The sequence below is a fragment of the Opisthorchis viverrini genome (genome assembly GCF_000715545.1).
Source record: "Opisthorchis viverrini unplaced genomic scaffold opera_v5_323, whole genome shotgun sequence".
In the NCBI taxonomy this organism is placed as follows: Eukaryota; Metazoa; Platyhelminthes; class Trematoda; order Opisthorchiida; family Opisthorchiidae; genus Opisthorchis; species Opisthorchis viverrini.
This window is the reverse complement of record NW_008751983.1, coordinates 308303-324662: the sequence shown is the minus strand read 5'-3', so window position 1 is coordinate 324662 and position 16360 is coordinate 308303. Positions and strand designations below refer to the sequence as shown.

The following is a 16360-nucleotide window of genomic DNA, read 5'->3' as shown; positions in this document are numbered from 1 at the left end:
TCCTACCAGTGAAGTCAGTGAAAAGCCGAGAAGCACTGTTCAGGTTTTTCATCCTTTTTGAGGGTCACCAGCAGTACGTAGCTCAGGAAAAGCAGAGTTTCGAACCGGCGACCTTCCGGCCTGTTTCTGAACACATCGTTTGGCCACGAGCGGCAGTGTGATCAACTCCCACTTAGACACGCTATGGCGGGCACAACACTACGGGGGCTTGAACTCTTCAAATGTGTCACGTCGATAATACCAGTCCAGTGACACCACGTTTCTGACACGTCCCAAGAGGTTGAAACTTCACAAAACGCCATTCAGCAGTGTTCGGTCACCTCGTCGGAGGTCAGACGAACACAATGCCTTGAGGTTGCATATTTCCAAGCGATCGGTCCCAGTAGTTATTGTGGACACACTGTTAACTTCAACTGAATATCACTCCCCACCTTTTTCTTGCATTAGTGAATCCTGATTCAAGTTTTATGTGAACGTGCTTTTCAGAGACAGTCTGTGACGTAATGTCCCTTTGTCATTCCCTTTCTGACCAGATTTTCGTTGTTTGTCAGTATCTAAGAGTGATTAAAGCTCATAATAATTTCTCGCGGTTGGAATTTATCAAACCCTATTGACTTCGGTGACATACGAAACCCAATCTTTTCGTGTGCTCTGTCTAGCTAGGAGCATCATGCATTAAACAATGACGACCGATTATCAAACATTTTAATGATTTTTTCAACAGTCCCCTGAAACGCGGAGTCTCTGGCGTGACAAGATGTAATCATAATAATTGTACAATTAGTTCCAAGATTTCGCTCAAGTAGAGGACCGCGGGTCGAGTCATCCATACTAATGTCGTCTACTTCGAATAGATCCTCATACAGATTGTACCAAGCTCCGAACGTGGTTCTATCGTCCGACGTGTAAGGAAAATCTGAAACGAATGCTGTCAACTTATCACTCAGTGATGTGGACTAGACGACTGACAATGATGTACGGTTGGATAATTGGTCCGTCGGATTAGTAAAAAGCTTAGTTTGCATGATATTGTCTCCTGCTGTTGTTTGATGAGGGTCTGCAGGTCCCCAACTTTCGATAGAGCACACGTGGATAAGACTTAGGACTTATTCGCAACATGTTGTAGCTTCCGGGGCCTCTTCCAGTAGTCAGTCTGACAAAACCCACGGAGGGGAACTGCTGGACGACTTGTTGTTCTGACGTCTTATAAAGGGACAGGAGAATATATACGAAATACCGTCGGACAAGTCGGACAACAGAGTAGATCAGTAGATGGATTAGTCATGAAGCACGGGTCGATGAAGCAATCGAATCAACTGTTCAGACAAGACGCCTAATGCCAAACTGGTGCAACAACAAGCCTGTTCAAATAGCTATAGACGACATAGTAACTGTCTTGTTTGTATCGATGGATTGACCCACTTCCCAGTCAGGTATCGCCATGGACACTTGAAACCCAGTGGACAAGTTTTGATTAACCTGAATTTCAATTTACTGTGACGCGTAGGAAAATAAATTTACTAGGCTGGTTCAGACGATCAAACCAGTGGACAGATTCAGCGTATTTGAATCTTTTTTTAGCTAAAGTGGTTATTGAAAAGGATGATATCTCTTCTGCTAGATGAGTTACTAGCGGTCAAGTATTGAAAGTGGCAGAAACATGTATACGATGCCTCCGGCATTGGGAAGCGCGAAGATTTATCTTTTAGAAAAGGTATACAGGCTTTCTTCTACCTTCGCCAACTTTCTTTCTAACGATCCTTATTGAAAAATTAGTTGGTGGAGTCTAATGCGTCTGACATCGCACAGGCTGATCAAATTCGCTGGACTTGGGAACGAAGATGATAAGTCGACGGGTTGGCCTATTCACTAATGTTAACATACTACTACCACACGTCTAATGTGACCGACTTTGTTGTAATACAGAAGCAGATAACTGTGCAGTGGATTCGCACCCGCACTAACCGAAACCAGATATTTCAGTCAACGGATCGACATACATATCTGGAGTGCAAGTGAATTCTTGAAGTCCATAACATCGTTCCACATAATCATCGCGATACTATGTACGATAAACAATACAATTTAACTATCCCCTTTCACATAGGGGGAGCGGATAGTACCTGCTACAATTTGATAATTCCCTTCACCTGAAACGAAGTAAAGAATATTACTTTTTGCCCGTAGCGTGTCGTTTTTTTCTGTTATTTTTTTCTGTTTCCCCACTAGATCACTATCCCTCCATCAGACGCTGGCTACGGATTCACTCTGAGGTCCAGCACTGATTGGTCAACATCACCAATTAATCGGTGTCAGAGTAGCACTCCAAGATCGTCGTCAACCACGATGAATGTATCAGACTCTGAGAAGCCAGTGAATGCCCACTCGAAAATATGCGTTTACCATGTTCAGGATGGATCACCTGCTGACCAAGCTGGGCTTCCTGTTGGAGCCTACCTTGTTGAGATAGATGGCGAAGCACTGGAGCAGTCCACAACTCTCAAACAAGCAGTTTGCCGCCTTCGCCGGTCAGCGAGCAAACATCCTCAAGGTGCTGTAACCATCGGCGTGGAGTTACCACAGCAACCCCATCCTCAGAGTGCGTCTTGCAAAGTGACGGCTGGTGTTTCTCTTACAATGCTTTATGGTGCACCTTTGATATCCTCTCGGTAACGGTGGTTGAAACCTCGTGCGCGAAACGCTACAGGTCTGCAGAAGTGCGGAAAATGAACACTCTCAGGAAGATGTTTGGCTGATCGCACTCTTTCACAGCGTGGTTTAGCCTTTACTTTTTGTTCTGTTTTGTAAGCACTTCAGGCCTAGCGATAAAGGGCTAACAGGATTGTTAGTTACAAATACTATATAAAAAATGGCCTAGCGATGGTGTCATTCAGACACCAAATTTTATTAAGTTTTTCATGTATATCTACGCTATCAGTCCTAAAAACTTAATATATTGAGTACGTGCATTTGGCGGGGAGTTTGCATGAAATCCCATATCAGTCACACTCTCCAGCGAAATCACGAAATGACCCACGAGGTACACGGTTTTCAGTGCTTGGTTGACCGACTGATACATGTATCCCGTCGTTGAATCGGTCAGCATGTAATCCGTACAATCTAGCTGTAGCTACCCAAAGGGATTTACTGCTGGGTCTGGTGATTATTTTATATAGGAAGTAATCACTGTTGAAAGGGGGCACCAAAATAGACTAACTTTCAAGCAATAGTTTAGGCAATATGTCGTTGTTAGTAGCGTTGGCTCAAGAATGCTGTTTCAACCGAAACCTGTGGCAGACTAAAGGTAACGCAGTCATTTGAAGGTGATGATGAACGATGAATTCAGTCGACATTCAGTTGAACCTCCCGTTTAAAGCAACCTAACTTAAATTTGAAAGTAGCTCGCCAGTGGCGTACGATCCGGTGTCCAAGTAGAAAGAATGATGGAAATCTAAGATCTACGCTTCCTCCCTGATTTACCTGACGAGGAGCAAATCCGGCAGTGGGCTGTCAAAGGGATTTCGGAAGCCTTATTAGTGGTCCTGGGTCAGGAAAGACATATAGCTCCAGTTGAGTGTAAAACTTTGGCGTGTAAGTGTGTGGCCTTGTGGGAGACAGTCGGTAGCAGCTAACGAAACGGGTCACGTGTCCGATACCTCTCAAATCACTTGATGTTAGTGGGCTTTCTAGGATCCGGTGATATATCTTTTGAGGCATACTGCTTCTTATAAGTTTGTTGGGCTCTATCTTTTAACACGGTCCTTTTGCATATTAGCTGTCTGATTACTCATGATGAGTCATCATTTCCACTGACTATCACCACGATGTTTTGTGCTTGAATTTTAATACACTATCACTGAAGTTTAGCTGAGGTTGTTAATGTCCACTCAACTTACATACTCTTGTACCTTTTCAGCGGGTAACCTCACTGCCAACAACTGTGTTCCAGTTGCTTGCGGATCTACCCTAATCTGTGAAGAACGGTGTATTGATCCGGTGGATCCTGTGGAATCCAATAGTTCGGGACGCCGAAAGCGTTTTTTCAAATTGGCTCATCCAATCCTGCAGTTGAAGTGGTCCGATGTAACAGCCGAGGAGGCACTACGGCAGTGGGCGATAGCTGACCTACTGAGCAATGGAAGCCGCCTTGTAAACGAGCTGTTAGCTGGAGTACGAGTCTATCTGGTGAAACTTCGGGAAGCCGGCTATCTGGATAGGAAGGAGTTGAATCTAATTTTTCGAAACATGACTGAGGTGAGCGGTATTTCTGACTGAAACTGCACTAGTTGCTATCCTCTCACTAATCATAGTCCGTAGGATAGGTGCATTTGAACGCGTCATCTCATGCTTCGATCTTAACGGTTTTGGTTCAGTTCACATGGTGTATAGCAATCGTAGTGAAGTACCCTTTTGTACGTGGCGAGATTTCACCACCGAATCCTAGCTGGAGACAATTCTATTCATGACCATTGTTCGACAGTCCGACAAGCAAACACAATTCTCACCCTTAAAAAGACGTTATGCTGATCCCTAGAAGAGGCCGCATTCTCCTTTGGTATAGCTCCGATGCGGCCGTGACTGAACGCACACGAATGCAAATCCTACTGATTGGTAGACTATTAATGGGCTCCCCCGGTTTGATTCCTTTTTCGGGTAACTAAAATAAGATCGAACAAAGTGCGAACGATTACCTCGATTTTCAACAAACATCACCTCTATGGGAGTGAACTTTCTGCGTCAATTCCGTTTGCGCCCACATGAATTGCTATGGTCATCCGCTTCGAGGGTTGTGATGCTCTTCATTTCTTGTATAGCTCCAGGTAGCTGACGTTTAGTTGATCAGAACACACACTAAGGTAAGCTTTAACAGCTCAACTCGATTCCTATGAGAACTACTATGCATATATCTGCCCTTTTTGAGCGAAAAAACGACTAGTTTCACTGATACGACATGAATTTTCGTGATAAATTCACGATAATGAGAGAACTCGGTCATGGTTGTTTTGGAGTTGCATTAAATGGTAGAGCTATTTTCCACCTTGGGAGAAGCCGTCTGGAAAACAAAACTTCAAAATTTAGATGCTTTTGAGATATTGTCCTCTGACAGGTCCAACCTAGTAGTAAATTTGACGGTGCCGCCTCATATAGATAATAAATTGGCTCTCTCTTGTGGGTTTACAACTATCAGTGACGGATGTCCCGTAAGGGGGGTTTACCTACTGTTTCATTATCCCTGACGGATTTTATTGTGTTTTTGCAGAATGTTTATTGTCATTTTTTACTTTTATTGGCCAGAAATTACGCATCAATTGTCATTTCGATGTCACAATGAGACAGAGCTCCCTTTATCTGTTGTTTGTTTTTATTCAGATCACTTCCATGGCTTCCAAGCTGTTTAGAAGTTTGAATGATAGCTGTCTGCCATACACAAAGACTGACGATCAACCAACACTCCCCTCCGGAAAACTATCTCTTTCCAATGGCGGGACGTGGAGCACACCGTCTGAACGCATCGCTAGCAAAGCAGTCAGGATTCTCAAGAGAATTCGTAGGAGTTTGGTGGGTTCCCGTTCTAACAACGAAATTGGTGAGAAAAATGACTCAAACAAACCTCTGAATGGTGTGGATTCGTCAGTTTCATCTTCTCGCACCATTCTCACGAGATCTGCCTCCGAAAACGCTCTGACCCGCATTAACGTCGTCATGAGTGGTAAGGAAAACGAAGACACAAATACCACTGACTATCCGATGCGAATACTGGCACCACCGCCACATGGGCACCTCGATAAGCCTGGTTGTTTAACCCGACCGTTTCTGAAGTCACTTCTGGACGAATGTGTCATGTATTCGGTTGACTATCTCGACCGACTACGATACCTACAGGAATTACGCAGAGGCTCCACGCAGTTACGAGAATTCTTACGTGTGAGTTATTCGGGCATCTTGAGCGAATGTGTTTTACCCAGCCCGTAATTCTCAAATGGCAAGCTAGCGAAGAGGGTGTTACTATCTTCGTCAAATTCCAACACACAAGGGCAAATCAGAAGTCAACCAAGTTTGAGATACATTCGGGGCTCTGCTTTCAGAAAGTGTTTGGCCACCTCATTTTCCTAGAATAACTTTGATTGAGTCTGCCACACTTTCTGTCGACTTCTTAGGTTTTTATGTAGAACGGCAAATGGCCTGATAAGAATTAACCTTGCCGTTCAACTGTAGGTCAAAGCAGGAATTTCAAAGTATTCGCATGGCAGATTGCAGTTTTTCTTCTTGCGACAGGCTACAGTTAGAGTGTGATTTTCTCTTCACAGTTGTAGTTTTCCGCGTCTTTATTCCATAAGTTTAAGCCAAGCTTCTGCTACGAAGTTCGAGGTACTGAAGAACAAGAAATTCTTTTTTGTATGAAATCAGGTCATTCCTAAAACTCCAACATCTTTTCAGCCACCGAGAAGTCAGTTCACATTGAGTTACTTCCACACGCGAACCTTCCTAGCCTAGATGTACAAGAGCACTTGCGTCTTCTTTTGCTTTCCTTCAAGGGTAACCAGCCTTGGAACATGTATCTGTCAAAAGGGAAAGACACGAAGGACAGCCTAATCCAGGAGGTTGTCAGTGCGTGGTAGCTCGTCTACATTTGCTGCTGGTTGCTACACGGTTCAGCCGCCATCTGATCAATTACCAGTCTAGGCGATAAAGCAATAATTTAAATTAGTACAATGGGGATTAAGAACATCATAAACGGGAGAATCAGCTAGGTTCTAGGTAGGTCTCTCGTCAAAACTACACGGGTATACAGATGACTGCATTTCGCTAGCACAAGGGGCATTCAAGTACAGAAGACACGTGCACCAAAGCATTTGAAGAAAATTCTCATTGTGAGTTTCCTCAGAAGAACACAGAGACTGTTCTCGAATGTGCGATGCACGTGGACAACAACCCGAGGCCACATTAGTCCTAAAAAAGCCATAACAATATTTTGGAAACTCTAATGATTTTTAAGTTAGACGAGCTGTTAGGAAAATCTGTACGCTATTAAAGCTCAGCCATCAGAAGATGTTATCCACCATCGCTGATTTCCATAAACGACTATCAAGGACACAAATTTGATTGAAAGGATACTGTCGGAATTCCTGTAAGCCCTGATGTTTTGAAGTATCGTTCAGCTATAGCACCTTTTGGGCGCCTAACGGCCATGCCACCAGAAGACTGGAATACCGCCAGGTTGCCCAAGCCTAAACAGAGGAAGTCGAGAGGCAGAGGTCGAGTTCGAACCTCGGAACTCCCGGTCAGCAAATTGGCGCTCTAATCACTGAGCCATCTCGCCCTCAGTTTTATCACCGTTCAATTTTCTGACATGTCAAACTGGACATAATCTATGCACTATAATGTGAAAATGACAAAAAGCTCAACACATTTACTCAAATTGCACAAGCTTTGATCACAAAAACCACAGGTTTATGAACCAACCCGTACGTTTATGTATCCAAATGACCATCCATAATCGATGGCTAGCGATTTGTTTACAAATAGATGACACGGGAGAAAAGTCATCTAGCTGCCAAATAACGCGCTGATTAGGATGTCTTTTCGCTGGTGACCAAACACATGTAGGTTGTGTGGAGAGACTTGGGAACTTTCAGTCGAGGTTTATTCCGTCAAGCGAGGCCGATCTATGTCGAAGAACCGAGAAGCGCCGTACAGTGCACATCCCGCGGAAATCCAGAGGCCTGGAACCTGTGACCTCCCGGTTACTGGCTGAACTAACCTTTCTGTAACGTGTGGCTGATCAGTGATGTAACTCGCTCTTAGGTAGAATATAGTGCCACTCATCCTTCAGTCACAGAAGCCACGTCACGTGGTCACGTGTTGACCGACTTCTCGACTGACGATTTATCAGATGAAAGGTTCACTTATCGTGTGAATTTTTCTTCTGGGCTGCTAACTGATTGTTGGCAGTGTGAGATTTGTGAGTTTTCAATGAAATTTTCGTTCTGTAAGTGAAGCAAATGCACACTGTTTCATTCTTATGGGGATCATCAGGGATGTGTCTCTCACGCTCGCAGTCGGACGGTAAATTGTTGCACTATCAGTCGGGGTGGGGGGTTGGGTTCGAAACTCTGAATTTCCTGTGATGCGATGCTGCTGATTCCCGGTAAGGATGAAACAGCAGTGCTTTGCTTTTCAGCTTTTCAGCGTCGACTGGTTTCATTTACTGGAAGAAACATCCAAAACTAAATTGCCAAAGTCAGCAAAAAGGCTAACAACCAGGACACGTTGAGTCTTTGTTGACAAAACAACAGTTGTCTTATTGGTTCCGTAGCCGGTTAGCAGCTACCAGTTCAGATATTGAGCCCGGGTCCGCAAGTCACGTAAGTCCGTGAGCTTCTCCGCTGGAAAACTCGGACTCATGATGTGCTTCTGTGTTCATTTTCTCTAGAATGGAATAATACGATACCAGTGTCATGCAGGACGTGCCCGTAAGAAGGATCCACGGATTTAGATTTCCAAGCATTACCCCAACTACGATTTCTGTCAACCTTTTCGAGTAGATACGTTAAAGATTTTGTCACACAGAAGCCGTCGCTTGCTGAGTATTGTGTCAAATATATAATTTTCTCCACTACAGAAGCAGTCAATGGTGCCTGGAGTTCCAACTTTGTCAAACTTCCTTATGTTACCGCATGAAGTAATATATATATATATATATACGCACATATGTATATATTCACAGCCGTTAGGTTAGTCACTCTTCGTATACGGAACTCCATCTGTGGCAGCTGGAGGATATTTCATTACACCGTTTTCTGCAGTGGAATCTTCGATGAAAGATGGGACTGAAACTCACAGCGAATCTTCTCTATTTTATGTTCTCTTTTATAGCTCAGTGGTTGTACCTGCAAGTGTGAAGCAAACTTGGTATTCCTAGTTTTGATTCTGCAGTACCCACAGAACTTTTAAGCACGCTGTTCAGAATATAGGGCTAGTGATAACAGGGGAAACTGCAAGAAATCACTCAGCATCATTCCACTCGTGCGGCAGTGAAGCATCGGTGTTGAACACTGATGTCATACTGTCGATTATGATGATGATTAAACTCGTGAAGGTCGCGTTTTCTGTCGTCTATTGGCTCATCTATTCTACATATTATACATTTGTGTTATTAACAACCGCAAACCTCACAACATGCATCAACACGATAATTGTAATTCGTTTTTTAGCTCACCCGTCGTCTGATGGTTGATCTAGAGAAGGTCAAACGCCACACGGGGCCCCATCATGTTGATCAACAAGCTTTGGACGAATGCGTGTCACGTGAGTTCACTGTGCCATACATATTTGCGTGTAAAGAATTCCACCCCGAAAAAATTAATCAAATTTGTCAATTCTGGAGAGTTGGTTGTGTTTCGGAAAGAATAAAATCCCACCTCCTGTGCATGACTGTCATACTAGAGAAACAGTCGTTGCAAAGAAAGCGAACATCATATTCCGTACAAGTCAAGTAAACCTTGCAGTTCTTGTTGCGATTGGCACAGTCCATCTGTGTTATCACTCATTGTATATTTCGTTGAAGTAGTTCATGAACTGGGCATTGTGGCTCGAGAATTTTTCCCCAACTCATACAACTTATAGCTTAAAAAACAAAGTACGCCGAAGCTGTAGGACAATGTACTTAAGAGCAGTCCTACTTTAGTGTTCTGAAGCTACCCCTAGCCAAGATCTGAACGGTTTCAAACTTCTGATCAGCAGTGCATTTGCGGCATTTGCTGTAGCATGCTGGCAGTCAGGTGATACGTAAATCAGCACCTGCTGATGAATCAGATTGACCAAAACAACATCTAAGTTCGACAAAGTTTAGGTACTTCGAATCAACCCAACCACCATCTACAGAATAAGGTGCTTCTCAGTTGAGATGCCTTCTGGAGAAAGATTAGTGGAGTACAGGCGGTACATTGTAATACGAAATAGTGTCGGCAACAGCCCATTTGGGTTCTTGGGGATGTTCACATCCCCCTAGCTGGAACCCACCTGATTTATCTTCCATTTGGCTGCAAAACCATACAAAATCTGTCCCGTCGACGAGCATGCTATTACTTTCTAGCCAAACTGCCTAACTAAGGCTAATCCGCCGTTGTGCGCTGGGTTTTTGTTGGATAAGGATCGTGAATGGCGGCGATGTCTTCTTACTCCGATAAGGTGCTCATATATGTTTAGTTCACCGCGGTCTGAACTTGATCATTTTCTTTAGGAACATAGAACGGGTTGTTTGGAAACCAGGACATGGGGACAATGATGCTACTCTTAGTAGTTGTACTGCACACTTTTTCCTCCTTCATACCCTTATTCACTTGCCTGCTTGTCATCTTGTAATTTAACACAATGTACGATCATACGTTAATTTGCAGTACTACGTGACGTGGTTCTAAGCCCAAACGTCGAGAAATCCCTTCTAAGCACCTCTGGTTCAAGTAGATCAGCACACCTATCTCGCCGAAACAGCGTCCCTGTGGATAGCAACTTTCCTACGGACTCCATGGAACAAACTGGGACACCACATCTTACCATATCGAAGATGACTGAACCTCCGGATGGCGGTACTCATACTCCACAAACCGATACAGAACTCGGGCGGTTAGCACTTCTCGTCCAGGAACCACTTTTTCCTTCCGGTCAACAATCTGATATGGCTTCTGTTCACATGGAACCCCTCCGTAGTTCTTGTTTGATAATATATCGTGGTCTCCTTGAGTGCATTATCGACAGCTACGCTAGGACAGATAGAGAGTCCGAAGGCAAAACACTGTATACCGGTAAGGTAAGTGAATCAACCAAAAATATGTGCAAAACTGTGTTTCAGTCTAAACACGTATTTTAATTTATGTCGACCGATCGAACAGTGGGTTAACTGCCTTCCCTCTAACGACGCCTATGTGGGACTAAGATCGCGATCACTATCTATAGCTTCACTGACGGATACTGCTTAACTTGGGGGAAATATCAGGTCTACAGGGGAGGCCTAGGTTATAAAAGGTTTGATCGCTCCGGGTGAATTTGCTGACTTTGTTTTATTGGGTGGTTGTACACGGCCTGCACTTGGCATCCTCTGTTTCTTTTCTTCAAATTGTTTTCTCAATCAGTTTTCCCGATTTACCGGTAACACCATAGGCAGTGAATCTGAGTTAAGTAAAGCTCGACGTGCTATCAGCGGGTTTTTGACACTAATAGCTTAATAAACATAAAGTCATCTCACAAATACCAGGTCATCATCCTCAGTTAATTTATGAATAAAGATTTCTGGTTGAAAAATCGGAATTAGTCGACTTGTCAGAAACGAGTTTAGGAAGGTTTTGAGTAAGACGAAGAGTACTTTCCGTTGAGTAGTTTACGTTCATTTTGTAAGCGGCTATGAGTTTGTTGAACGAACGTCAGAACTGACAAGTTGGTCGCTCGTATGCGATTGCAATCAGTACTTTTGCGCTCGTGAAATAACTGCATAGACCTGACCATGAATAATGAAATCTCAACTATCAAAAACTGAAATGGATGATTGCAATGGACTTCATCGAAACAACTGACAAGTGTATTGTTTCGACTAGGCGTATACTGTGCGACTTTTTTTTAAGTCAGCGTTCTGCGGTTATCCAAGAGTGTCTCCTTGTACCTTCTATATGTGAACAAGAAGCAACACTACACACAGTAGTGTATACAAGGTTAGTGATGTTACCATAAACTCAGCTTGCTTCGAAATGTCTGATTAAATGCACACGGGTGATCCTTTGCGCACTAACACTTTGTTGTGAGATGAACAGAAACTACAGTACACTTGAGTGAGGATCGAGTCACTTGACGTGAGAGTTTAATGGCTCCAGTGGAACAGCCGACTGGTCACCCGACCCCGCGGCTTAATTGCTTGGCCCGTTTCCATTGAGAATAAATTGAGTCAGCATCATAGACAGTTTGCAATGATTTAATTGTACTAAAACTCTCTATTATTGTTTTGTAGACTTTCGCTTACTTGCTGCCGCGAGCTCTGCTCTTGGTCGGTTCCGATACGGATATTCTGGTGGGAAACGAACCAGCGGCTCTACTTTGCTATCCTGTTCCACTGAAGAGTATATGTCTACAACAATGCAGTACAGGCAAGTTGGGCCTTGGAAGCTTACATATCCTGTCCTGGTATGCATTTAATGAGACTGAAACATCCATTTTTGGATCAACGAGCGCCTCATTCATGTATACTTGACGAATTCAATATCGAGAGGCACATATATATGTACATGACTTGACTTGTGTACAACATTCACCCAAAAGGATTCCTTAGAAAAATTAGTACACACAAAAAGGCGACTCACGTTTACGGGAAGACCTGTTTTATGGACCTTATAACTTTCTACTCTGTCCTGGGAGGCAGATTCCCCGCCAGGTGTAGGATTCAACAACGGTGTATTAGGTCACGGAAAAAACAGCAAAAGTAAACGTGGAAGCTTTCAGAATTTAGTTTTTAATACGCTCTATCCAGGATTATTTCTCAAAATAAATACAGCGCAACCCCTGGAGAATGCCCTTAAGACTGAATGTAGCTACGGGTCGTCATTTCACAGCAAACTGCTTGAGTTAATCGGTTGTGTGAATACTGTCCGTGAAGGTTAGATGTGATTTATCTCGTTTTATCTCATTTCTGAAAGGCACGTTCATCAGAGGGCCCATACGCATCCTGCTTCAGCTTAGATTAAAGAATGTCACTTGGCAAAATTGTTAATAACTAGCGAAGTAAGCCATTATACCATGCACGAACGTTTGAAAGTCACCGTAAAATTATTGGCCATTTGAGAGAGCAACAAAAGTCCAGCTCACCCCTCCAAGAAATCTGTCTTACTTGGACTTTTTCAGCACAGTATTAGGAAAGCGACGCGATTTAAATCTGCCCGTACCTGAAGGACCAGTTACGTATATTTGATCTTCAGGTATTCAATCCAAGGTGTCTTCTTGGCTTACCAAGAGTTATCGGACTGCAATTAACAATTGGTAACAGTCCAGGATCGCTAGAACAGCAAATAAGGTTGTTGGGCTTATATACGTTCAACCGAAGAAGCGGGGCGGTGATATGGGAACGGAAAACAAGTGGATGTGTGGAATCCCCGTACCATTTTGGCCGGAACTTGCGTGATTCTCACTACATGCGACTGGAATCTCCACAGGATGTAGGATAGACACCTAAATGAGCCCAATGGCTGCCACATTGTAGCCGGCTGCCAAGAATACGTTGACCTGTTGTTTGCGTTTTTGTTGGGCGTCTTTACCCTTCGTAATGCTTGAATGTGTTTATTTCGATGTTGTCTGAGGTTGTGTACACCTTATTCCCATCGTTTCATCTGAAGATAACAGGCTTTTTGCGCTAAGCTGTCGTTTAATACTTTTATAAGTTCCCGTCTCATCTGCCTGTGATGCTCCAGCGCGTCTTTACTCCTACCGTGTTACTGCTGTTAATAGTTCTCTATCTTCACTAGCATACATGACGTTTTTTATTAAAACGAGCACATGTGTAGGCAATATGAGGTGAACAACGGTACTACGGTTACCAATATCCGAAATGAGAAGGTGAGAAAACTGGTAGGAGAATCTCACACTAAATTTTATCTCTTGCGACGTAGGGGTAGCATTAATAAGTACTGAGGAGTAGAGACAGGATCCTACACCAGAATTTGTTCAGCTACTCCAACCAGTTCCTAACAGTCTACAATCCATTGATGCACTGAGTCAATGACGCACTGAGCCTTCTGTCGTTCGAATTTGCCATCCAGCCCGTGAGAACTGTGTTTTTTGCCATACCTTTTCACATAATGCGTAACTCAGTCGAATATGCTCGTCAGTAAATGGATGAAATCAGTGCTATATAAGAGAACTTGGTAAACGGAAAACTTATTTGAGCTCCGATGGAGTCCCCAATTCACACCAACTTAAGTTGAAGATGAGAGAGCCTTTGCCGTTTGGATGTCGACTGGGAAATTCGGAAAAAGTCGCTTGTTGTGTTATGTATTCCCGGTGTTTTATCCCCAAAATTCTCGTATCCTCCAGCCGTATAGAGCAGTTTAAAAGTCCGATTAAGCCGCACACTTACAATATCTGGTAGACGAACGGCGAAACATCTGCAAGTCACTTACCAAGCTCGGTGAGAAAAGTAGCAACTTGTCAACTACCAGTTTCCCAAAATTAGATTTTGGTAGCATCTGTGGTTGGTTGGAATTCACTCTTTAGATCGTAGCATGTACAAAGGAGAAAATATCGTTCCCATACAGTACCGGATAGATGTTGATAAGAACTAACTGGCAAACAGACATTTTCTGTAAGGTCGTTCATCCACTTTGATGCAAAGCAATGTATGGTACTGTCACTCCCCTTTTGTAGCCACAACGAAACGGAGTGATAACCGATTGCCAGAATATTGTTGATTGAGGGACAGAGATCGATGCTAACTCATAATTAGTGTCGCTGTCCAGTAGTATTGCCGATTTTTCCCATATATGTCACTTCTTTTCAGAACATGAACCTTATGCTTCTTTCGTAACAGGAAGACGATAGATAGTCACCTCTCTCTGTAGAGGATACTTCACATTTGGTTGGTCATCTGGGCCTTCTTCCAGTGATTATCCCCATCCCAAAAGGTACTATTTCTTGATAGGCTCATTCGATCCGTTTCTTCACGTGCAGACAACTGGGTATCAGACGATCAGTGAGAACATGGTACATCATGGAAATGCGTGATTAGCACTAGTCTTTTGGTTTGGTTCCAGATGAGGAGCTTATAGTATTGCCTTAAGCCCGAACCCCCTCTCTCAGTGCTGATCAGGTGTAGTAAAACAGGCAGAGGGTGATGATCTAACAATTGAGGCGCACCAAAGTGATGGATTGGCAACTAGCCTCTTATGGCTGCACCAAAATGACAAAAATGGCGTTCGTGTCCAAAAAATGCATCAATGGTCCAATCCATTTAGCCTATGATGTTCGAAAATTTGATTTCACTGTCCTCGTAAAGCGCGTGTCTGATACAGTTAGTCCTGAGAGATGCTTTCCGTTGCTCAGCATCTGGTGATGAAGCGAGACACTGGCTACTGTCGTGGGGATTTTCTTCCGAATGCACATCCTTGATCTGTACAGTCAGTAGAGCTTTTACTGATGCGGAATCACAATGGATGTTCAAACAACTCCAAATGTGTACTCAGTAATGATTAACCGCTGAAAATCCTGCATACCGAGTACCGTACAGCTCTCAACGGCCTAATTACGGAATCATTACCTCAGTCAATCTTTCCTGTCCTCTCGATCACACATTCGAAAAGCGTAACCCAGTCGGCTTAAGTGGGTCGCAGTCGTCTTGTTTTGGTGAGTTCGATACGCACACCTATGCCGTTATGGTGAGGAGGAATTCATTATGGCGAGGGTTATTATGTAGGACGAGTTATGCATGATTCTGCTTTAAGTGCGTCGTACTCATACACACAAAAACTAACCGCTATTCACGTGGAAAAGCCAGATTTAGCTTGATTATGCACTTCTAGTCTCGAAATTAGCATTCTTCTGGCGAGGACAGTTTTTCAGTTCATGGTGACCTCCCTCCACAGTGGATCACGGGAAACTGAACTTCATGCTCAATCGACTCCAGTCCTATCTTGAGCATCATTGGTGTCAGTAGGAGTAATCCTCTACCACTCCCCAGAGTAGCTTTTATAGTGTTTTAACTACTCGAGTGGATTTCGTACAGTCAACGGTTTTTCACCTTTTTTCATTGATTACCAAACCGACGTATCGGACAAGCTAATTAAACCAGAAACTAAAAAAACCCCTGTTGTGCACAAACCCATGACTAATGCCTGGAATGTGTAGCTCTACCGAGGCTCCAAAATGACTGTGTGTAAATCCAACACAGGCCCACTTGGAAGTTTATTTTAGAAGCCAAGATTTCGTTGCATCATGTTCTGATATGATAAATTGGTCCGATCCTCCGATGACTTCGTTGCGCTAGATTGCGTGAGCCCAGTACAACGATTCCTGAATCGGTTTGCGTGGACAAAGCTTGGTACGGCGAAAAGAAGCTTCTAAAAAAGCTCGGTTACAGAAACGCATGCAGCAGGTTGGAACTCATGAAATGTGATAACTCAAGGTCATATTTATTCCACCTGAATAACCCACCCTGTCTAGGCTTGGGCAACCTGGCAGTATCCCAGCCCTCGTGCTTCCTTCGGGTGGCATGGCAGCTAGGCACCGGAAGGGTGCTACAGCTGAACGCTTCTTTTTTACCCACCCAAACACGTCATATGGTTTGTGGGTTACCGTATTACTCAGTTTTCTCTGCTAATACATGAAAATG

The 16360-nt window shown here is 43.6% G+C and overlaps 1 protein-coding gene across 1 annotated transcript in view; it reads left to right on the top strand.

The window, feature by feature from the left end:
- The window catches only part of T265_15025 (hypothetical protein), a gene marked incomplete at both ends in the record, with an annotated part of 38981 nt that extends 28171 nt beyond the window's left edge, over positions 1–10810 (top strand). Inside the window, 6 exons of the mRNA XM_009176272.1 lie at positions 2230–2599; positions 3917–4254; positions 5371–5925; positions 8624–8683; positions 9216–9309; positions 10401–10810. Coding sequence (XP_009174536.1) covers positions 2230–2599; positions 3917–4254; positions 5371–5925; positions 8624–8683; positions 9216–9309; positions 10401–10810 — 1827 coding nt within the window. The remainder of the gene's footprint in view (positions 1–2229; positions 2600–3916; positions 4255–5370; positions 5926–8623; positions 8684–9215; positions 9310–10400) is intronic.
- Positions 10811–16360: the final 5550 nt, after the last annotated feature.